Source organism: Eubalaena glacialis, chromosome 4 (assembly GCF_028564815.1).
Source record: "Eubalaena glacialis isolate mEubGla1 chromosome 4, mEubGla1.1.hap2.+ XY, whole genome shotgun sequence".
Lineage (NCBI taxonomy): Eukaryota > Metazoa > Chordata > Mammalia > Artiodactyla > Balaenidae > Eubalaena > Eubalaena glacialis.
Window position 1 is genome coordinate 128,194,868 of NC_083719.1, and position 23,598 is coordinate 128,218,465.

At 50.8% G+C, this 23,598-nt stretch overlaps 1 protein-coding gene across 2 annotated transcripts in view; it reads right to left on the minus strand.

Annotated features, from left to right (window-relative positions):
- The window catches only part of ANXA6 (annexin A6), a 55,155-nt gene that overhangs the window by 20,487 nt on the left and 11,070 nt on the right, over window positions 1-23,598 (minus strand). For both annotated transcript variants that reach the window (XM_061189887.1, XM_061189886.1), the window contains exons 3-17: window positions 17,891-17,981; window positions 17,085-17,179; window positions 16,095-16,208; window positions 15,061-15,151; window positions 14,050-14,129; window positions 11,976-12,032; window positions 11,053-11,146; window positions 10,528-10,623; window positions 9,839-9,897; window positions 8,440-8,562; window positions 6,936-6,994; window positions 5,482-5,560; window positions 3,687-3,768; window positions 2,338-2,432; window positions 1,662-1,775 (exon numbers count right to left, since the gene is read on the minus strand). In XM_061189887.1, the coding sequence (XP_061045870.1) occupies window positions 1,662-1,775; window positions 2,338-2,432; window positions 3,687-3,768; window positions 5,482-5,560; window positions 6,936-6,994; window positions 8,440-8,562; window positions 9,839-9,897; window positions 10,528-10,623; window positions 11,053-11,146; window positions 11,976-12,032; window positions 14,050-14,129; window positions 15,061-15,151; window positions 16,095-16,208; window positions 17,085-17,179; window positions 17,891-17,981 (1,329 nt within the window). The remainder of the gene's footprint in view (window positions 1-1,661; window positions 1,776-2,337; window positions 2,433-3,686; window positions 3,769-5,481; window positions 5,561-6,935; window positions 6,995-8,439; window positions 8,563-9,838; window positions 9,898-10,527; window positions 10,624-11,052; window positions 11,147-11,975; window positions 12,033-14,049; window positions 14,130-15,060; window positions 15,152-16,094; window positions 16,209-17,084; window positions 17,180-17,890; window positions 17,982-23,598) is intronic.

A 23,598-nucleotide genomic window follows, 5' to 3' on the forward strand; every position in this document is an offset into this window, starting at 1 on the left:
AGACCCCTGCTCCAAGAAACCACGCAGGACGTCAATGCTCAGACCAAGCCTTCCCTAGTTTTCTTTTTACCCTCAGATGTGGCCCCCAGACCAGACCTTGGCACGATCAAGGGACCACACTAGCTTGTAAAGATTTCCAGAACCTCCCATGAGAAGTGCTTTGGACCAAAAATTTTAAAAAGAAAAGAATATACAGGATATGGGGGTGTGTGTGTGTATAAAAATGCTTATATGCATACATATCTGAATATAAATATTTATATCTAAGTACATAAAAAGGACAGAGGACATGCATCACAGTGTAACAGTGATTGTGGTCTCTGGGTGGGTGAGGGATCACAGATGATTTTTATTTTCTTCTTTTTTGCTCTGTGTATGTTTTCCCAAGCTTTCATGGTGAACACATATTTGTCAGAAGAAAAAATAAGTTCCGTGCTTTAAGGAAAACAACAAGCTACATTTGTTTACATTTGGATTTGATGGATGATACATGGACTGAGGCAGCTGGGGAACCCATTATTCTAAGGTCCCCACTTTGGGGGAGGGAAGGGAGGCAGACAAGACTGGTTGACTGATGGATTCAAGTATCTATTAAACACCCATTATGTGCCAGTCACTGTGCAAGCTGCTGGGGCAATGGCTATAAAAAAAAGGCAAGACGTGGGCTTTCCTGGTGGCGCAGTGGTTGAGAATCTGCCTGCCAATGCAGGGGACATGGGTTCGAGCCCTGGTCTGGGAAGATCCCACATGCCGCGGAGTGACTAGGCCCGTGAGCCACAATTGCTGAGCCTGCGCGTTTGGAGCCTGTGCTCCGCAACAGGAGAGGCCACGATAGTGAGAGGCCTGCGTACCGCGATGAAGAGTGGCCCCCACTTGCCGCAACTAGAGAAAGCCCTCGCACAGAAACGAAGACCCAACACAGCCATAAATAAATAAATAAATAAAATTAAAAAAAAAACACTGTCCTCCCAGAAAACTATGGAATCATTAAACGTTAGCTCTGGCCAGGTACTTTAAAAAAAAAAAAAAAAAAAAAAAGATAAGACGTGTCTCTGTCCTGGGAGGTTACTGCCCAGTGGTCAACCGGTCCCTGGGTTCTCTGACCTGAAGGAGAGCTTCAACAGTCTCTTTATTAAAAGCTGGTGTGTGATGAGGACAGCCTTATTCTCAGAGTGTTCTGAGATCCATGGTCTAGCCCCATCCTTCTCCTAATTCCATGTTTTTAAGTCATTCATTTTTTTGTCCAGGAATTTTAAAAGGACAATAATCTCAATTTGCTTTGCCCAGGGAATGTCTGTTCTCCTCTTAATCCTTAAGAAGCCGAAAACTCTAGTGGTTTCATGTGGTTGTCAAGTCAGGCACTCGAATCAGACAGACTTGATCCGAATTCCAGCTCTGCTACTTCCTAGTGCTATGACTTTAACCAAGTAACTTAAGCTCTGAGCCTCAGCTTCCTCATCTGTAAAATGCGGACAAAAGAGAAGCCTTGCCTTGTGGGTTGATGAGACAGGGAACTGAGCTAAGACACTGAGCCCAGGAGAGGCGTGGGAGGGGCTCTACCAAGGAGTTACACCCAACACACCTGGGCTTGGGAAGAGTGCCTGTGTCCCCCCCAGCACCCACATAGACTGGACCCCACTCCCTTGGTGCCCACACCTTACCTCCATGGCTTTCTTCAACTGCTTGGCATCATAATGGGCCGGTGGCATCATGAGCCCCAGAATCAGCCTCGCCAGGTCTCCAGAGAGCTCAGACTTCAGGTCAGCCATCAAGTCCTGCAGAGGGCAGAGCCAAGGTCATGCCAACAACAGCACTTGCCCACATGTGACTTGGGACAGGGAGGAGACATGGAAGGAGGAGACGGGGCTCCAAGTGGATGCAGGGATCGTGGGAGCCTGTGTCTGTCTTGGCTGATGTTGGGTTCACTGTTTTGAGGAAGCCAAAGAGGGTGGGGGAAAAAAACCAAGCTGGAGGAAGACCTGCTTGTTCTCCTTGGAGGCAGGAGACAGGGAAGGAAAGGGGGCAGTGCCATTTCCATCCTGGGGAAACTGGTCAGCCAAAACTAGATGCCACTAACACAACTCATACCCCTGATCAAAGCTCTAAGTGGAGCCAGTCACACACGTGTTGCTGACCACAAGGAACCCGGGGTGCAGTGGGAGGGAGAGGTGTGTGTGCAGGCAGCCCAAATCCAGTGCTGGAGACACTCCAAGAACACATGGCCACAGGAGGTCCCACTGCCATGAAGACCCAGGTGCAGAGCTGGCTGTGACAGGCCGAGCTCCCTCCAAGGAGGAGCGTGGATGAGGGGCCCAGGGCCCAGGCTGAGGCCCTTACCCGGCCGAAGTGAGACTTGAAGGTCTGGCGGATCTGCTGCCGTTGGGCGTTGCTGCGGTGCGTGATGATGTCAGTGATGGTGTCCTCATCAGTTCCTGAGTCCCCAAAGCCACAGTTCAGAGAAAGGCCTTGGCCCAGCTCCCCCAGTGATGGGCCCCATCCACCTTTGTCAGGGTAGAGGCCAGGCTAGGCAGTCTTATGCCCCCAAGTCCCTGCAGGAGCCTTGCTTTTGGCCCAAGCCACTAACTTCCCCTGGATTCCTTCTGCACTTCTTTCTGCTGTGTCACTAGTTGAGGAAAAAAAGACCCCTGGGGGAGCAGAGAGCACCGGGTTGAGAGCCAGGGCTTCTGAGTTCCAGTCCCAGCTCTGGCAATGGCTATCCCCTTGGACAAGTCCCCTCCCCTTCTGTTTCATGAAGAGCTGGAGGGGTTACTAAGGGATCCTTCCAACCTGACAACCTAAGTCCTTTTGGGGACCCTGTGTCCTTTCTCTGTAACGCCCTGAAAGCTGGACCCCAAGTCCCTCTAACCACAGCAGGTTGACTCTGGAAGGCATCAGGGTACCATTTCCTGCCCCTCAGATCAATGCCATCAACCTCAGACCTGGCACAGGACTCTGTCCTTATTTATTTATTTATTAATTTTTTAAGGACTCTATCTTTCAAGAGCATTTTTACCCCTGTCATCTCACAGTCCTAGATATGCTTGGTAGACATTATTATTCCCATGAGACAAATGAAAATGAGGCCCAGAAGGTAAAAGACTTAGCCCAAGGTCCCCTGGGAGGTGTTGTTAGACAGATGGGGGAGAAAGGGCAATGGAAGCCAAACCCAGATGCTCTGTCCCTGCTGGCCTTCCTGAGGACCGGCCACCCACCCACAGGTGGTTCTTCTCACCTGAGCCAAATGGAGGCCTGGATATGGGTAACCAGCAGGGGGTGTTCCCACGCCAGAACTGGCCTCTTGGGTTACAGGGTCCACATTCCTTATTTTATGCATGGAGATACTGAGACCCCCAGGTGGGTTACGGGACTTGCCCAAAGTCACACAGTGAGTCAGCAGCAAAGCCAGAGCAAAAACCCAGCCTTATCACCTAGTACTTTTTTCTATACCAGGGCCTGGGAGCACCTTGGTCTCTGGGAATGTTCCTTACAAACCCCCTCACTCCCCTCCTCCCTATACCATGGGAGCTGGAGGCTCCAGGGGGTTGGAGACTCAAAGCAAATAAAGTGCCCGTCATCCTGCAGACCCCAGTCTGAGGCCTCAGCTCTTGCCCCTGCCAGGCCCGTTGCCAGACCTGCCACCCCTGCTGCTCCAGAGGCCAACCTGGTCCCTTTCACGTGCCCCTTACCAAGTCCCTTCATGGCTTTCCGCAAGGCTTTGGCATCTGCGTCAGGGTTAAAGTCACCAGCTGGGTGCACAGTTCCTTTCACCTGCAAGAAGCAGAAAGTGACTCAGCAGGTGCCTGGAGGCCCCCCGGGGGCCAGGCCAAGAGAGGAGCATGCGAGGGAGGGGAGGCTTTCCCCATGAGCCCCAAACCAAGCAGCTTGGGGGGAAAGAGGCGGGGGTGAAGGCACAGCAGACAGACCCCTGCCCTAGAGCTGAGAGAGGGAGGAGAGAGACAGAACCAGGCCTGGGAGCAGGGCACGTGCTGTCAGGGGAGGAGAGGCCGGGCTCCTGCCCCAGGAGTCAGCTCTGGCCCAGCTGCACTGGAACCCAGTCGCTCAGAACCCTGCCCTGTTGCCAAGGTCTTCTTGCCTCTCAGAGAAACGCTCTCCCTGAAAAGGCAACTGAAATGTTCTGAAATACCAGAACAGAGTTGCCCAAATTTCAATCACTACTGAATGACCTTCATAATGTTTTCTATATTTGTGTACGCCCTATGCTATTTCTTAATATTTTAACTTAATTCAGCTTCTTTTCTGTTTTATTTAAATGCATTCATTTTGAAGTGCATTTAAATATTCCTAAAGGGCAAGGATTTTGGTCCATTTCGTTCTTTGATATACCCCAAGAGCCTGCAGCAGTGCCTGACACAGGGGTAAGCTCTCAAAAAAAAATTTGCTCAATGAATTAATGAATGAAAATAATTTTATATCACTATCATGAATAGGAAGTTGGTGTCATGTGCCATAAACTGATAATAACCCATGAAAATAAATGTCATAAAAACAAAAAACATGTTTTCAAATACCACCAAATTTAACAAGACACCGTTGCTTGCCAAAAGCTGTGAACCTGAAGCTAGCTCTCTCAGCTCTTTGTGAAAAGGGGAAATTAGCGACTATGGCAAAGATATGGTACCAAACTGAGACTCCTTCTTTGACATTAACAATAAGGTTGATGAAAGTGAAGTGGAGCAGCTTTCTCACTATGTGGAGTCAGGGTTATTTAATGCTATGGAGGTCCCCCTCCCCAGAAAAAAAACTCAATTCATTTCTCATATGACTTAAGATCATCTGCAATGACAGCTCTTGCCTTATAATTTGGGAAACACTGTCCTAGAACATCAGAGCACAAGAGCCCTTGGAGGGCATCCAGACTGCCAGGTCTAACAGCCTTGTCTGAGAGATGGAGACAGAGAGAGGTGGGGACCCGCCGAAGGTAGCTAGCGAGTGAGTAATAGAGTCCTAGGTTCCAAATATTTTCGTAGGGGCCAAGTGTTACCAGTCCCTGGATGCGTTTTCCCTGAGTACTTCTGTGAAACCTTTCCTTCTTGCCCTGTGTGGACCCTGGGTCTGAGGATGGTCAGGATGACCAAGAATCCCCCAGTGCACCCAGGGGTGCCCATCTGTTCTCAGCTTTCATGCCTCCAAAACCCAACTGTCGGACCCAGGATGGGATAGGCCCCGCTATTGAACCAACCAGGTCTCCATCTGGCAAGGTCTGTTAGTAGTTAGTGGGGCAGAACACTTCCCAGCATGTGAGAGGTGAATGCAGGAATCAGATGCCAACACCAGAGTGCCCACCCTCCCATCCATCACTCCGCGGAGAACAGGAAGCTTCAAGACGTGAGACTCAACGTCTCGGGTTGGCCACCAGGGGGCAGCTGGGTGCCAACCAGAGCAGCAGGAAGGTGCGAGCAGAAGAGTGGAAGCTGCGGTCAAGAGGTCAAGAGGTCAAGCAGGAGCGGGGGAGGGTCTGACCTCTACTCGGGCCACTGCACTAAGTTCCCACATCTGATAGGCCACCTGCGCTGCCTCCGGGAAGAACTTGCCAGCAGCACTGGAATGGAGGGTATTAGGGAGAGGACAGGAGGGAAGGTCATCGTGGGCAACACTCACACACACAACACACACGCATACACACACACACACACTCATGCACACACACTTTAAGTAAATCCATCTGGCTTTCCCTTCTCTCCAGCCTGGGCCTCACCCATTCACCATAGCCCTCCCTCCACTTCTGAGAACCTTCTACCCTCTCTTGCGACCCCCCCTACCATGCTGGCTCTGAGCAGCAGCCTTCCTGGCGCCAGGCCCCATGCAGGAGATGATTTCTCTAGTCCCTCAACTTCCCCTTTCCTCTTTATAATCTGAGTGACTTCTATCCAAGTCTCCCCTCTCAGACATGTCCACGACCAGCTTAGGGCCACGCCATCTCTACCTCTCCTTCTGCCAAGCACCCCGGTTTATTAGTTGCCAGGTAAATATCTGCTGAACTGAATCAGCCCCTAAGGTGCTTAACAAAGGTAAACAGTAGGATCTCGTATTCCCTACTTAACTGGATCGTTACAAGCCCCAGAGAAGGGAAATCAGAGTACCTGTAGTTCCTTTCCTAGCACCCAAATCTGGTCAAGTCATGCCCCAATTTCACGCCTCCAATGGCTGGCTCTCTGCTACCCTTAGGTGAGGTCCGTGTGCCAGGAAGAGGCCCCGGACCCTGCCCACCTCTCAGCCTCATCTCTCCCCAGCATGCTACAAAAGTGTGACCTCAGTTACATAAATGAACCAGGCTGTGCCTTCTCCTCTCTAGGCCCTCTCTCCACCCCAAACACTCTCCCTCCAGGCCTGTCTTCACCTCTTCACCTTCCTCCTTGCGTCTCAGCCTCATTATCTCCAGGAGCCTCTCCGCCCTGTCTGGGATAGTGCACCCTCTGAGGGCTCTGAGAGGCTCGTATACTTCCCCATCATGTACATACACCCTGGTCTGTATGCCCTTCTAGGCCGGAGGCATCATCACTGTGTTTCCCCTCAATGCCTGCACATGGAGAGTACTTAATACAGAGATGCTGAATAAACAAGCAGTCAGAGCAGGCATCTGTATTTTTTCCATTTAACAGATGATGAAACCGAGAAGCACCTGTGAAGAAAGTAGCGGGGCCTAGACCCTCATATTCTGATTCCTGGTCCACACCACCAGACTGATTTCCAAGTTCACAGGAGTAGATGTCTCCATGTATGGGAGACCACACTCATGTGCACATACATGGACACGCAGACTTTCACCTGTGTGGTTCTCTGACCTTCGGGGAATCCCCAAGCCCATCCAATCCATCATCCATCCATCCATCCATCCATCCACCCATCCATCCAGATGAGGCCAAGAGAATCCTGACCGGCCACGCCCTCCAGCCCTGGGCCAGGAGGTCACTTACTCATCATCTCCCCCACACAGCTTCAGCAGAGTCTTCTTGTACTCGCCAGAGGTGTCGTTCTGGGGAGAAAGACAGAGAAAGGTTACCTCTCACTCAGCCCTGGGATCTTCTCAGACAAGGAGGGGAGGTTCTCCCCCAAACAGGGGGAGGCTGACCACGTATTCACAGCAGCCCTGACTCTCCTCCTGTCTGGAGGTGGCTGAGACCAAAAAGTGGTGTACTGGTAAGTATTAACAACTGGCTCTCTGGGAAAAAAAGAAAAAAAAGCCGTGATTTGTAGCATTTGCCAATTTCCGTGGTGTAAATACCTCCAATGGACAATTCCAAGCTACCGATATGCCTTTACTGAACGTGGAATTAAGAAGAGATGTCTTCCCCAGACAGCTGGCCTCAGCACACCCCGCCACCAGATAATCCCCAGCCGCGCCCTCCCACATGAAATAGTCCATAAAATAGGGCTCCCTGAGCAAAAACATTGGGAGTGCCAAAACCAAACAAACAAATGTACATTTGATAGACACGGCATATTCTACATCCCTCTTGGAGCCTCATAATGGACATACTATAGTGAAGGCTGTGAGAAGTTCTGAGGTAAAGAAGCTGACTTATCTTTGCTTATTCTACTTTTTCCCAAACGTTTTCCATGGGACATTTTTGCACACAATGCCTATACAATTCCTATTTAGAAATACGCTTTGGGGGGCTTCCCTGGTGGCGCAGTGGTTAAGAATCTGCCTGCCAATGCAGGGGACACGGGTTCGATCCCTGGTCCGGGAAGACCCCACATACCGCGGAGCAACTGAGCCCATGTGCCACAACTACTGAGCCTGCACGCCACAACTACTGAAGCCCACACGCCTAGAGCCCGTGCTCCGCAACAAGAGAAGCCACTGCAATGAGAAGCCCGAGCACCGCAACGAAGAGTAGCCCCCGCTCGCCGCAACTAGAGAAAGCCTGTGCGCAGCAACAAAGACCCAACGCAGCCAAAAATCAATAAATCAATAAATAAATTTATGAAGAAAAAAAAAAAGAAACACACTTTGGGGAGCACAGCTTGAACTCAGAAAGCTTTATCCCACTCACTCGAAACAAGGAGAACCCAACCAGCTCTGCATCTGTCTCCTGTCTCCAGTCTTGTGGGCTGGACAGCCCAGAGTCATCGCCTGGCCCAGGGCCAACAGGTCCCAAATAAACCCTCCTTTGTGTTCTTCAGTGCCTCCTGCTGCCTTCAGGAGGCTGACCTCTCACTGCCCTAGGGATGGAGTCCTCAACCTGGATTCAACTTCATGCTCTTCATGGCCCCGCCCTGCCTTCCTCTAAAGAGGTGCCTCATGTCTTACAAGCACCCTGGACACTTGCTCCTCTGTTGAGCTGCCTTAAGTTCCCTGAAGGTGCCACAGGCTGAGGCTCCTGGAATCCCCATGAGATGCCCAGCTTTGCAGGACAGTGCCTTTTCTCTTGGGAGAGCTCCCCAGCCCTCTCTGTACCCCCGTGAGCGCCTCACCTTGATCATGCTGTACAGGGACTTTTCATATTTCGTCCGGAATATCTCCCGGATGTCGAGCATGTCCAGCTCACTGCGGGAGACCATGATGCGGATCAGTGTGTTGTCCCGAGTCCCCAGCCCCTGCAAGACAAGCGGGTTTGGGGGACGGGGAGTTGAGAGGAGGCTGGAGTGCTGACAGCTCCCAGCTCAACTGAAAATACAACTTTTTGTGATAAAATGTTAAAATTAAGAACCAAAGAAGCAAATTGCCAATCCCTCCAAAGCACCCTGTGTGTCCCTCCTGCTTTTATCTCCTTCCTCCTCCCACCTCATGTCATTCCCATCCTTGATACCCTCATAATTTTACCTAACTTTGTAACTCTAAGCAATACGTCGTTTAGGTTTGCACATTTTGGAACTCTGTAAATACACCACTATGCATTTATTTGTCCATGCTGCTCCTGCTGGACACTGGGTTGTTTCCAGTTCTTTCATAATATGGACAACACTGCTATGAACGTTCTTATGAACACATCATACAGGCAAACGTCTCTGCGGGGCCCAGCTGTCCAGCTCACTCTGGCGCTGGAAGACAGTGGATGGGCTACAGGCCACTTGTCCTTGTGGGATGGCCATGCAGGGACTTTGGGCCTATGGCCTCTGGCAACAAATGACTGTGTTCATTCAGCCTGGTGCACTATGGAAATATCACCACTTTCTGTGTGTCATGTGTGTAAAGTCCTGGGAAACACTATCCTCAGTACCCGGGTCCCAGGGATGAACATCACGAATCTTGGCAGAAAATGCCAAAGTGTTTTTCATTTATTTACGTACATTGTATATAAACATTCTGTTTAATAGTATTTAAAAAGCATGGGCTTCCGATTGGGATTGACATGTACACACTTCTATGTATAAAATAGATAACTAATAAGGACCTACTGTATAGCACAGGGAACTCTACTCAATACTCTGTAACGGCCTATATGGGAAAAGAATCTAAAAAAGAGATGTATGTATATGTATAACAGATTCACTTTGCTGTACACCTGAAACTAACACAACAGTGTAAATCAACTATACTCCAATAAATATTAAAAAAAAAAAAAAAAAAAAAAAAAAAAAAGCATGGGCTTCCACCCCAGCTGGCTAGCTGGATCGGGTACAGGCTGTCACTGCACCCTCTGATCAATCATGAGGACAGGGCAGGTACTGGGTGCGCACGTGTGTGATCAGGCAGCACTCCAGGCTCTGGAGCTCACCTGGGACAAAGTGCCATCACGCTGTCCTGTGGTCAACGCCTTGAACACTCTCTTTGGCCGGTGGACCCCAAGGATTTGCCAGACACCCGACAGTCCTGTGGAGGCGTGCAGAGCCCCCATCCCCCTACCTCATTCACATCAACCCCACCACGCACCTTCATGGCCTTGAAGAGCCTTTCAGCAAAATACTCTGGGGTACTCCGGATGCACTTCACTGAGAAGAGGGAGGAAGAGGTAGTTATTCTGGCTGCCTCGGAAGGATGAAGGGGTGGCCCGAGCCCTTTTTTGTTTCCATTCCTTGGGGGCCACCAAGTTCAAACCTGGGAAGAACCTGGTTCCTGATAAGCCGCAGTCCTAGGGCACCCCAGACCCACCACTTTTATCACAAACCCAGGGGACAGAGAAATCGAGAAATGGGCCTCTTGTAATGTGGGGAGTGCACTGCAAGGACCTCCTTCCACTTTCTGGTCCTTCGGGGTTTCACAGGGAACTGGGTCAGGTGGGGAAGCATCTGGGATGGGGCTGGGAAAGGTAGTTCCTCAACGGAAAGGTACCGGCTGAACCTCTGGATCTTGCTGGCAGAGTGGGCTAGAACCTGACTACTTTAAATAGGGTTGGTGGGCGATAGCTCCGGGCAAGATGAGGGCTGGGCCATAGCTCTCCCCCAAGAAACACATACACACAACCTACCCCAGGCTCAGACATACTGACTCTTGATGTGTCTGGCTTGCAAACAGACAATCTGGTTTTCTCCTTCCCACCTCCATACCATACAATTCCCGTGTTCCCGGGTCAGAATCCCTGAATCCCTCAAAGGCCCCGGGAATGCAATGTCAGGACGTACCCGTTGCAAGCATCAGCTTCTCAAAGTCCCCGGACAGCTCCCCTCGGATGCTGGCTTCGATTGGCTTCCCCGTGGTCTTCAGATACTCATCAAACACTGAGTCCGACAGAGAGAAAGGGGTGTCAAGAGCACCCCCATAACACTGGAAGGAATGGGGACTTCAGAAGGGGAGGCACAGTGGCCAGGACCAGAGTGCCACCATGAAGGCAGGGCTGGCACTTAGGGAGGGGTCAGGGAGGTCGTGCACATCACCAGCCACCATGCAGCCTCGCTGCGTCTGCTGTGAGGGACTGTGTACACCTCCTGCTCCAACATGAAGACAGGACTGGTACTGAGACGGAGGGGCTGAACATCCTGTTAAGGCCTCTCATGAGGGCCTATACAAACCACCGTCTAATAAAATCAAGACTAGTGTTTGGGTTGTGGACGAGGCAGCGATCATGCTCCCTTAGCAGAAAAGGAAAAGAGAAAGGAAATCTTGGCGTAACTCCAAGGGGGCAGCTGTAGGTCTTCTCTGGAGCTTACCCAACCGAAGGTGCTGCTTGCTGCGATTTCCCAAAACGTAAATGAACTGGGCTTCATCTGTTCCCCATTTCAGTTCCCCTGCCTCATACAGGTCCTGAAGGGGAAGAGGTGGGACTTAACTAAAAGAGGAAACCGCAGGAGACAGAACTCGCCAGCCAAGCCACTCAGAACTGCTGTCAGATCCCTGAACATGCCAGTAATTGGTAGCCTCAGGACACCTGCATACACCTGTACAGCTTTCTCCCTTTCTTTCTGGGGAAACTCCTACTCAAACTTCAGGGCCCAGATTAAACGTCCCACCTGTTCTCAAAGCACTTCCTGATGTCCCTAGGCAGAGTTCTCTTTCCTTCCCTCCCTCTTCTAGGCTTCCTGTTTCTTTATAGCTTTGATCCAGTGTATATTATAATATTTATATGCCTTGCTTCCCACTATGACATGGGCTCTTCAAGAACAGGAATTATGTCTTACATTCTCTGTATCTACTGCTGCAGTGTTACTGGCACATAGTGGGAGCTCAAAACACCTGGAATGTATGGTATATCCATAGGGAAGGTGTTTGTGTGATTAATATATGCCTGTCTCCCCAGTACTGTCTGACTTTGTCCATTTAGGATTCCCCAATGCTTGGCAGAATGCCTGGCACATAGTAAGTGTTCAATAAATATTAATTAACTGAATGAATAAATGAACAAATGATGAAAAGCTCCAAAATACATCTCACCAACTTTACATACTGTGTATCTTTGAAAGCCTACTTAAGTCCTTTCTTCAACAAAGCACTGTATAAATGATGGCCGTGAGTCAGTTATTTCTGGTATCTGATGCAAATTACTTTGCCTCCAGCCCTTCCCTGGATGCCCAACCTCTCCCCTCTCTCAGGGCTGCCTCGCTGTGCCTGGGGACCTCCACTGGTGCTGATTTACCTGGACGTCCTGCTGCACCAGGTCCTCGCTCACTACATCATCCTCCTCCCTGGTTCCCTGGGCAGAAAGACAAGGAACACGTGGTTCAAATACCAGAGCCAGGACAAAGCCTGGATGCCAGTGGTGGAGACAGGGAGGACTGGGAAAACCGTGGTGGCCCAGAGTGTCCAGGAGAAGAGACTGACAGCAGCCACTGGATCAAGACCACAGCACCTGGGAATTCCCTGGTGGTCCAGTGGTTATGATCCGAGCTCTCACCGCTGAGGGCCTGGGTTCAATCCCTGGTTGAGGAACTGAAATCCCACACGCCATGCAGTGCAGCCAAAAAAAAAACAAAAAGAAAAAAAACAGACCACAGCATCTATTTTGCAGCAAATCATAGGGCCCCTCCCACTGGCTTCTCCCTCATCCTTGGAGCTTGGACCAAACAGGGGAGTCCTGAGAATAACCAAGGTCTTCCTAGGTGCCTCCACCCCAGAGGAAGCCTTGTACTGAGAACATCTCTGAGGATAGGACTCCTGCCACAAGTCCTGGCATGGCCCACGAGGCCATCCAACAATATCATAGGGGTCAAAAGTCTGCATATTTGCATTCTGTTAGGGGCTCCCATATCTTAACCCAAGGAATTCACCAATGAGGATTTGAGACTGGGGGCCTGAGATCTGAGCTCACAAGCTGTGAAGGCACCAAATCCTATCTGTGTTCCTGTCACTCCACCCACGCCCTATGCCCCATCAAACAGAGGGGGATACTCACGGGGGCCAGGGGCCAGCCATACTGGGCTCCTAGTTATGTGGGCAGAGGTCAAGCCTATGCTTATCTCCTGTTCCCCCTGAACTGTGCATTTCAGGATCTCAAACCCCCTGGTTCTCTTTGGGAGTGAGCCTAAGGAGACAGAGCCGGTACGCTTACAATCCGTGCCATGTAACCGCCTGCTAGATGTTAGATACTGAGGAGGCCACATCCTTGACTCCAAGATACAGGCTGGAATGCTCCTGTCCGGAACATGCGCTTTGAAAATGGGGGCAAAGGCCACGCTTTCCCACTTTTGAAGATCATCTCCTGATAATTCCGCAGCTGCTTAATACGGAATGAGGATAGTTATGGTAACAAGAGGAAGAGAACTGGGAGCAGCTGCTGTAAAATGGGGGGAGGGGGGGCAATGAAAGAAACAAAGAGGTGGCTTTATATATAAAGCTTCCTAAAAGTTTGGTCCTTGGAGCTGGACTTGAGATACCTCAATGCCTGTTCCCAAGGGGCCAGTGGTCACAGAGGTTCCCATGGGGCTGGGCAGGGGGAGGATAAGCAGCAGGGTGGGATGTGTACTCCAGCCACTGCAGTCGTGCAGAATGCAGGCCTGCTGTTGCCAGAGCTTTCGATTACTCAAAAGAATCTAGAGATCTGGTTTTGGACCAAAATCTCCCTAGTTTTAAATGTTAGCAACTAACTCAAAGTGTTTTTTTAAAAAAAAACGTACGTGGGGGGAAATGAACAAAGGAAAAAACCCAACTTGGGCAGGCAGAACTCAGCCATGGACACCAGCGTGCAGCATCTTTATGCTCTTTTTTATGTCATCCGTGGGTGGGAGGGAGTAGCAGGGCTTGGCTACGGGGGAATGCCACGCAGGCAGCTCCAGAGATGCTATGCCCCCACTGGCGCCCCTGCTGGTGAGCTCAGGTAGGTGCAGTGGCTGGGGAAGCCATGGCAGGAGCAAGGCTGGAGAGGAGGGGGAAGGGGTATGTGTGGAGAGAGGAAGGAGGACACAGGAGCACAAGAGAGACAGGGTATGTGAAAAGAAATGCAGGTCACCTGCCTGTGCAAGCCATGGGGGACAGAATAGACCCTGGACGCTCAGATTCCACACCCAGGTGAGCCAGAGAGAAACCATCTCAAGTTTGAGGATAAGATGGGCAGAGGGGGAGGGGAGGCCACAAAACACCAAGGAGGACTTTACATGTGCAGAACCACCAAGGAGGCCCTCACGGGCCACCCTGTTTGAGAAAACGGGGAGAAGGTGCTCACAGCCCCCTGCACCCTGGCAGAGAGCTTGGGGAGGGCCCCAAGGTGGACCAACCTGCACCAGGACCACGAGCATCTTCTGGAAGTGACCAGAGGTGTCCCCAATGATGTCAGCCTCCAGGTCTCGCTCGTAGGCTGCGGGGAAGGAACACAAGCTCTAGCCCCATCCCCAGGACACCCCAGGAAACCAGGATAAAAGTCCCTGCTGTCCCTAAAATGATCAGATATTTGTTACAAATTCCCAAACCCAGTCTCCATGACAGCCATGGCAAGACCCAGGGTGTATTTTCACAGTTCTCTGTACTGACCCATGATGTGGTGAGATGGAATCTGCCCACGTCTCTCTATCCCCACCTACACTGTCCTACCCCAGACACCATCGTCGCTCATTTGGACAGTGGCTACAGCCTTCTGACTGTTCTCTCTGCTTCTCCAATCCACAGCAACATGGGTGACTGTCTTAAAGCCCACATTCATCGTGGGCGCCTCTGTTTCCCACTGGGCTTGGAATAAACATTGTCTCTCTCTCTTGGCCTACACGGCCCTGTGTAATCCTGTCCTGCCCTCTACTGCTCTAGCCTCGCACTGGATACCAGGCTTATTCTGCTCGAGGGCCTTTGGTCTTGCCATTCCCTCTCCTGGGTCTTCTTCCCCACTCTGTGTACAACTGGATCCTTCTCATTTCCTCCCAAGACAGGCTTCCCTGACCACCTGTCTGAAGCACGTCCTCCCCAGTTAAAGTCGGATGCTTGTTCTCTGTTTGTTTCCTTCATAACTCTTCACCACAAGTCATCATCATGTTTATTTGTTTACCTGTTTATTATCTGTATCCCTCGTTACCTCGTTAATCTATAAGCTCTCAGGCAGGGACTATACGGATGCCCACCGCCATATCCTGAGAACCTAGCACACTGCCCAGCACAGAGCAGGTACTTATTGGATGGATGGACAGAACAGAGGGAAGGAGAAAAAAAGGTGAACGGGTAGAGTCTTAGGGTCCCTACTCTTGTGATCACCTTCATTACACATCTGAAAAACCCTGAATGGCCCCTCCTGCTCTTCTCACCATCTTTGTACGCTGCCACCAGCTGGTGGATCTGCTCGTTGGTCCGCGAAGCCAAGATCTCAATGAGGCACTTCTCATCGGTACCAACGCCCTGGGAGAAGGGAAGGGGCATGTGAGTCAAGGGTTGGGATGGGAGGCCACCAGCCCCGAGATGGGAACCTGGGGTGGTCAGAGCAAGGAAACCCGCAGCACTCAGGGTGCCCCTAACACAGCTCTTAGGCACCAAGCTGGAGCTGCTGCCCTGAGACAGGGGTTCTAGAGCCACCTCTGCCTGCAGCTTGCTTTGTGATTGCTCATTAAAAAAACTTTATCTTTCTGCACCTCTCTTTTCTCATCTATAAAATGGAGATGATACTAGTTGCTCTACTGAACTCACAGGAAGAATGAGAAGGTGATAACCGCTTACCTGGCTAAGTTTATTAGTTAGAAACAAATTCATGTTTACTAGCTCATCTGAGGCAAAGATCATAGCACTTTATAAACTGTAAAGTGCTAAGTACACTCAAGGGCATTTGGTCTCTCCCTGCTTGGTGGGGAGCGACTTTCTACCTCCACTAGCCTGGGCTGCTCCTCAGATCCTGAACACACCTCCTCAGCCGCTCCTGCCATTTCCTCTCCAGCCCACTCTGATCAACCAAATCCTCTCCAGGCTCTGGGCCCAGCTCGATCCTCTCATCTTCTGTGACGCCCTCTCCAGCCACCCCGAGCCCAGGGCCTGTCCTCATGACCTCCTTTAACATGCCCTTGGCCTTTGGGTGTTGGACACAATCTGTCTCCACTTCCCTGTGTCCTGCTTCCTCGGGACTGTAAGCTGCTGGGGTGGGCGTGTGGGCCTCACACCGACACCTGTCCCACCTCTGTCCATCTGGAGGAGCCCGTGGCGCCCCCCTGGGATAGGATTTGGGCAAGCTGCCTCGAAGCAGGGCACACGTGCGGGGTGGGTGCAGGGCTCACTGAACGCTTGCTGGAGAGGTTGGAACCTCCCATTAACCACGCCCCCAACCCTCACACATGCGCAGACCCAGGCTTCATACCGAGATGGCGTCTTTAATTTCTTTGGCATCGCTATAGGCAGGTGGCCTCATGAGACCCACAATCAGTCGTTCAAACTTCCCTGTCAGCTCGTACTTCAAGTCTGCAATGAGGTCCTGGTTGCGGGGCAGAGGGAGGAGGAGATGGAAGAGCAGTTATAATGATAAGAATTACATTTAATGAGCACTTACTCTGTACAGGCACTGGGCTAAGTAATCTCACTTAATCCTCATTCGTGGAGGTACATACTATCATCAGCCTTCAGAAATGGGTTTAGAGACATCAGGTAACCTGCCCAGAGGCACGCAGCTAGCAAATGGCAGAATTCAAGTCCACAGCACTGTGCCTCTTCCCCGCCGTGTTCTGTTTACTTGTTCACTGTGTGTCTCTCCCACGGTCCGTGAGTCCATAGGGTTAACACCCTCAGGTCTTATTCACCTGTGTAGCCCTAACCCCTAACACAGTGCCCAGCGTGAAGCAGGTGCTCTAGATGTTCCAGTGGCTGAATGGTCCCTGCCTGAGAGAAGAAAAAAGGAGGGGACTTCCCTGGTGGCGCAGTGGTTAAGAATCCGCCTGCCAATGCAGGGGACACAAGTTTGATCCCTGGTCCAGGAAGATCCCACATGCCACGGAGCAACTAAGCACCACAACTACTGAGCCTGCGCTCTAGAGCCCGTGCGCCACAACTACTGAGCCCACACGCCCACAACTACTTAAGCCCTTGCTCCGCAGCAAGAGAAACCACCGCAATGAGATGCCCACACACCGCAATGAAGAGTAGCCCCCGCTCGCCACAATTAGAGAAAGCCCGTGCACAGCAACGAAGACCCAACACAGCCAAAAAAAAAAGAAAAAGAAAAAGAAAAGAGGAGGGCAGAACTGCCAGCACAGAGGCTGACCTGGAGTAAAATACTCAGGAAAGGCCCTGAACACACAGGTGAATGAAATCATTCACCCCCCCATCCCACCCGCCCTCTGGTTGCCATGGTTACCTTGCCATAGAGGGACTTGTAGTTCTGGCAGATCTCCTGCCTCTGCCTGTTGCTCCGGGAAGTAATCAGCTCCAGTATGGCCTCCTTGTCACTGCCTAGAAGAGGGGAGGCACCTGTCACCCTACCCCAACCTGCCTCCAGGAAGCCCGCCAGGGCTGCTCCCTGCAAGTCCTCAGCATCAGCCTTCTGCTCACGTGAGGCAGTGACGTTGGAGGGGGGATCTATGGGGACCTGACAAGCCACCACTGAGAGAGATCCTAGCACACGTAGTATCTGAGCTGAGAGGGCCCGTTATCCAGCTCCTCATCACACGGATAAGGAAACTGAGGCCCCGAAAGGAGCAACGACTCACCCAAGGTCTCCCAATGAGCCTGGCTTAGAAAAACCCAGGTGTCCTAACGCCCAGGACAGGGTTCTTTCAGTGACAGGGAAAAGAAAAGAGAATAATAAGCAGCAAATTCAGGGTAGTGCTTACCCCCAAGGGAAAAGACAGAGTGATGCTATCAGGAGGGGGACCTACCACGGAGGTTTCAACTATATGAGGAAGCAAGTGCTATTTCTCAAGTTGGGTGGCAGGTCTATGGGTAAAGTTTCTCCTACTCCTTAGATCTTTTTATTCGTCTGGAACAGTTCATTATAAAATTATAATAATAAAAAGAGGAGACCAAAGAATGACCGAGTCCATCTCACCATCCCACCCCACTGCCCACCCAAAGGGCTATCCTTTTGGTATGGGGACACCCTCAAGCCCAGTTGAATCCCGCTTCTCTTCCTTGGGGCCCCACTCCTGGTGGCCGAGCACCCACCGAAGCCCTTCATGGCGTTGTACAGAGTCTCGGCATCCTGGCTGGGGTTGAAGTCCGGGAAGTTGTGAATGGAGCCCCGGTACTTGGCACCCTGTGGAGAGAACAGCAGAGGGTGAGGTGCTGGCCCTGAACGGGGCTCCCAGCCCTAGCCACAGGATAAAGGTCCCCGCTGTCCCTAAAATGATCAGATATTTGTCACAAATCCCCAAACCCAGTCCCCATAATGGCCACGGCAAGACCCAGGGGTGTATTTTCACAGTTCTCTGAAGAGACCCAGGACACGGTGAGATGGAATCTGCCCACTTCTCTCCATCCCCACCTGCACTGTCCTACCCTAGACACCGTCGTCGCTCACCTGGAGTGTGGCTGAGCTCCCTGCCCCTAAAATGGAGCGCTGGCTACAGAAAGCCCAGGCAGGGGTACGGAGGACTCTCCCTGTACCTCCTGCCACCGCCTGCCCCAAGGGTGGTGCCATTTCCCCACGGGAGGAGAGCTCAGCCAAGCCCCCGGCTCTGCACCACTTTCCCAGGACCCAGGAGAGATAAAAGCCAGACTGAGTGCAGGGGGTGGGCATGATTCCTGCAAAAGTAACCAGAGCCCCACATATGTTTATGGCACTTTACGGTGTACAAAGCCCTTTCACCTCCATGAGTGTGATTTTTTTAGTGTCTTGTAGAAGCGCTTAAGATGATCTCTATCACGGAAACAAAGAAACCAAGCCCCACAAAGGGAAGCCACTTGCTGGGGTCACACAGAACCCACATCTCTGTCCAGTTCCCCTTTGCTCTCTAGCTCCAGAAACCTTGCAGCTGCCAGCTTCTGAGGGTGGGGTCCTGGCCCAGGGTGGGGGGCCCAGAGCCACCCTCAGAATCAACACCCAGATGAGGTGCTGCTCTTCTGGGCCCAGTAAACTGAGCCATGAACTGGCATCTGAGGACAAGCTGGCTGGGTCCTTGGGACAAAGGCGGGGAGAGGCAGAGCCAGAGAATCTTAGACATCGAAGCTGAATGCACAATGGGTTGGTTCACAGAGAAGTCAGATATGGGTCAGCCATGGGGCCCCGGAGAGCAGCGAGAGCTGGGATAGCTGCGGATGCCAGAGCCCAGGGCGCTAAGCACACAGTGCAGTGACAGGGCACTTAGCCTGTGCCAGGTCCGATGCGAAGGGCTGAAGATTCAGGGAGAAAGAAGACCCGAGCCTGACTTTCATGAGCTTCTGACCCAGTGGAGGAGAGAGACTAGAACACAAATTAGCATAGAGCTCGTAATAAATACCCCATGACGGAGGCAAAGCAACTTGGGAAAACAGTGGAGGGCAATTCCAGATGGATGAGGAAACCAGGACAGGCTTCATGGGAGGGGCGGGGCGGCTCACATAACTGTACCTAGAGCAGTAAGAAGTGCACGGCAGCAAATGAGCCTCCGACCACCTCCTGTGTCTCCCGGCACCTGCACTGCAGGACCTGGCCCGGCATTTGAACGCTCTGTTGGTTTATGTCAGCCGTTGCTGGCTCCTCCAAGGTATGCATGCGTGGGTGCAGGGTTGCTATTTAAAGTTCTGGCAGGGAGGATGACCAGAAAGGGACACGGCCCTCTTCCCGCCACCCGTGAATCCCCTGCAACCTGATCACACCGCTGGGCAGAAAAAGAAAGAGTAACACACGCCAGATACCCAGACCAGAAAAGAGATACTCCCTTTAGAAAGCTCCACGCGTATCTGTCTTGCTCACTGATGTATTCCCAGCAGCTAGCTCAAGGCTTGCCACAACTAGGCACTATTTGTTTCCTAGGTGGATAGGTGTATGGGCGGATACACGACTGTGAACATACCCTGAGCAATCAAAGAAGACTTCCTGGAGGGGAAGGCTAAGCTGAGCCCTAAAGGATGAGCAACAGCTGGCCCAAGGGGTGGGGGAGGGAAGGAAAAGGCTTCATACAGAGAAACAGCATGGCAAAGGCCTGGAGCCGAGAGCACACAAGAACAGTCAGGAAAGCAAGCCCAGATTCTTCAGGGCTCTTGCGGATGCCCAAAGTTGCCAAGATCGTGGGATTGTAAGTGGCCAGGAGGGAAGGAGGAGGAGAGGGGAAGGATGGAAGCGGAGCCCCCAGGAGGAAGGGCAGAGGTCCCAGCAGTAAGCTGATACCTTCTGTCCTGCTGCTGCTCCTCCTCCTCCCTCTCTTCCCTCCTCACCCAGTGCGGTGGTTGAGGCAGCATTTGGGGCAGAGGCTGCACCTGAAAGCTGAGGCAATGCCATGCTGGAGGACAGAAGTCTAACAGCTGACACAAGGCCCGATCAAAACGCTCCCTTAGAGGCGGGCTTGGCCAGCTGCAAGTCAGTCTCTCTCCCATGTGGGTCTTTGCACAACAATAATAAGTAGCCTTGCTTTGCATTTCTCTAATGATTAATGATGTTGAGCATTCTTTCATGTGTTTGTTGGCAATCTGTATATCTTCTTTGGAGAAATGTCTATTTAGGTCTTCTGCCCATTTTTGGATTGGGTTGTTTGTTTTTTGATATTGAGCTGCATGAGCTGCTTGTAAATTTTGGAGATTAATCCTTTGTCAGTTGCTTCATTTGCAAATATTTTCTCCCATTCTGAGGGTTGTCTTTTGGTCTTGTTTATGGTTTCCTTTGCTGTGCAAAAGCTTTGAAGTTTCATTAGGTCCCATTTGTTTATTTTTGTTTTTATTTCCATTTCTCTAGGAGGTGGGTCAAAAAGGATCTTGCTGTGATTTATGTCATAGAGTGTTCTGCCTATGTTTTCCTCTAAGAGTTTGATAGTGTCTGGCCTTACATTTAGGTCTTTAATCCATTTTGAGTTTATTTTTGTGTATGGTGTTAGGGAGTGTTCTAATTTCATACTTTTACATGTACCTGTCCAGTTTTCCCAGCACCACTTATTGAAGAGGCTGTCTTTTCTCCACTGTATATTCTTGCCTCCTTTATCAAAGATAAGGTGACCATATGTGCGTGGGTTTATCTCTGGGCTTTCTATCCTGTTCCATTGATCTATATTTCTGTTTTTGTGCCAGTACCATATTGTCTTGATTACTGTAGCTTTGTAGTATAGTCTGAATGAGATATCATCTCACACCAGTAAGAATGGCCATCATCAAAAAATCTAGAAACAATAAATGCTGGAGAGGGTGTGGAGAAAAGGGAACACTCTTGCACTGTTGGTGGGAATGTAAATTGACACAGCCACTATGCAGAACAGTATGGAGGTTCCTTAAAAAACTAAAAATAGAACTACCATACGACCCAGCAATCCCACTACTGGGCATATACCCTGAGAAAACCAGAATTCAAAAAGAGTCATGTACCACAATGTTCATTGCAGCTCTATTTACAAAAGCCAGGACATGGAAGCAACCTAAGTGTCTATCAACAGATGAATGGATAAAGAAGATGTGGCACATATATACAATGGAATATTACTCAGCCATAAAAAGAAACGAAATTGAGTTATTTGTAGTGAGGTGGATGGACCTAGAGTCTGTCATACAGAGTGAAGTAAGTCAGAAAGAGAAAAACAAATACAGAATGCTAACACATATATATGGAATCTAAGAAAAAAAACAAAAAAAAGTCATGAAGAACCTAGGCGCAAGCCGGGAATAAAGACACAGACCTACTAGAGAATGGACTTGAGGATATGGGGAGGGGGAAGGGTAAGCTGTGACAAAGTGAGAGAGTGGCATGGACATATATACACTACCAAATGTAAAATAGATAGCTAGTGGGAAGCAGCCGCACAGCACAGGGAGATCAGCTCAGTGCTTTGTCACCACCTAGAGGGGTGGGATAGGGAGGGTGGGAGGGAGGGAGACGCAAGAGAGAAGAGATATGGGAACATGTATATATGTATAACTGATTCACTTTGTTATAAAGCAGAAACTAACACACCATTGTAAAGCAATTATACTCCAATAAAGATGTTAAAAAAAAATAAAAATAAAAAAATAAGTAGCCTGTCAGACTAGTTATCCCAGCACCCTGCAGGATCACAGCCATGGGGAGAGGGTGGCGCAGGGGGGCCCCAGCACTGGTCACATTTAGAGACGCAGGGACAGTCCTTCAAATCACCCAGGTTTCCCAACATTGGTCATTCTCACACCAACCTGGTGAATTTGCATCTCCAAGTGCCACCTGCACAGCTGTCCCCACTTCTCCCCCTCACCCTGACTGTCTGCCACTCCTCTGGCACACAGGTTCCTGGCCTCAAGTACCCGCGAGGGGAGGGGAGAGAAGAGGAGAAAGGACTTTCCACCCTGAAATATTCAGCAGGCCCCGATGCCAGATGGTGAGCAGCCTGGACCCCAGGCTCCACCCAGGCTGCTGCTAGAGCAGGAGTCCCGAGGCCGCTCGGGAACCTAAGCCACATGAGTCAGAGAGGTGGCTGCCCAGCCAGGACTCCACCTGAGAGCTGCCTTGAGCGGGCCTGGCCCAGGCCTCCCCTCCGCAGCTCCTGGAGCTGCAGGCACCAACACCTGCCACTCTCGCCCTGTCCGCTAAGCGTTCTTATGCTCACCTTCACGTTCAAACCCAGAACATCCCTGTGAAATGAAGGCCACAGAGCCATGCCTCTGGGCCTTTCTATGACGCCACACTATTTCTTTATGACTTTGGGCCTCAGGGTCCCCCCTTCTGGAAGGAAAGAGGGAGAACTGGCACAGAGATCACAGTTGAAGTAACTGGGGGCGACCTGGACCAGAGAAAAGAGGGAGTGGCTTGTTCTGTGCCTGTGTGTGTGTGTGTACACGTGTGTGCACGCATGTGTGTGTTGGGAAGGGGTGCACAGGAGCAGAGTTGGGGTGCTAATAATTGGGTGCATTAGACACAAACTTCAGCTCAGTGGAAGGAAGACCTTTCTCACTCTTCCCTAGCACAGGAAGTACCCGACTGATTCAACTTCGATTTTTCAAAAAGTGATACACTTTCAGTAGAAACTGTACTTCGAATTGTACATTTTGACCTTTTCCTGGGCTAGCGATATGCTGTAGGGTCCTCTCTCATGATGCTGGGCAGCACGAGCAAGCCGCAGCTCCCAGTCAGCCACGCGACCACGAGGGTGGTCATCTAATACACTATGACGGCTATTCTGTACCCAACCATTCTGGTTTTCACTTTAAGTACCATATTCAATACATTACATGAGATATTCAACACTTTATTATGAAATAGGCTGTGTGTTAGATGATTTAGCCCAACAGTAGCCTCATAGAAGAGTTCTGAGCACAGTTAAGGTAGGTGAGGCTAAGCTCTGATGTTCAGTGGGGTAGGTGGATTAAATGCATTTTCAACTCATGATGTTTTCAACTAACCATGGGTTTACTGGGAGGTAACCCCATTGTAGGTCAAGGAAGATCTGTATTGTCTTCAGCCCCCTTCTTCTTTCCCCCGACCCTTGCACTCCAAGCAAGCATCATCCAAATTGCTTTTACTGCCCTGCACACACTACGTTCTCTCCCATCTGCCCCTCTGTTCCAGCATCCCCTCTACCTAAAGCACTCTCAGCTCCCTTGTTCTTCCTCAAGTAGCTCTCTCCAGGCAGCTTTTCCTATTTCCTCAACCTGTGTGCCCCCAGAGCTCCTTTACTGCTCCCACCAGAGCATTAGCCCTGTGCACGGGGGCTCCAACTCATCCCACAGGATAAGGGACCCCCTAAGGCTCTGCCATCTGAGGACTCTTGCTTGTAGGATGTCTA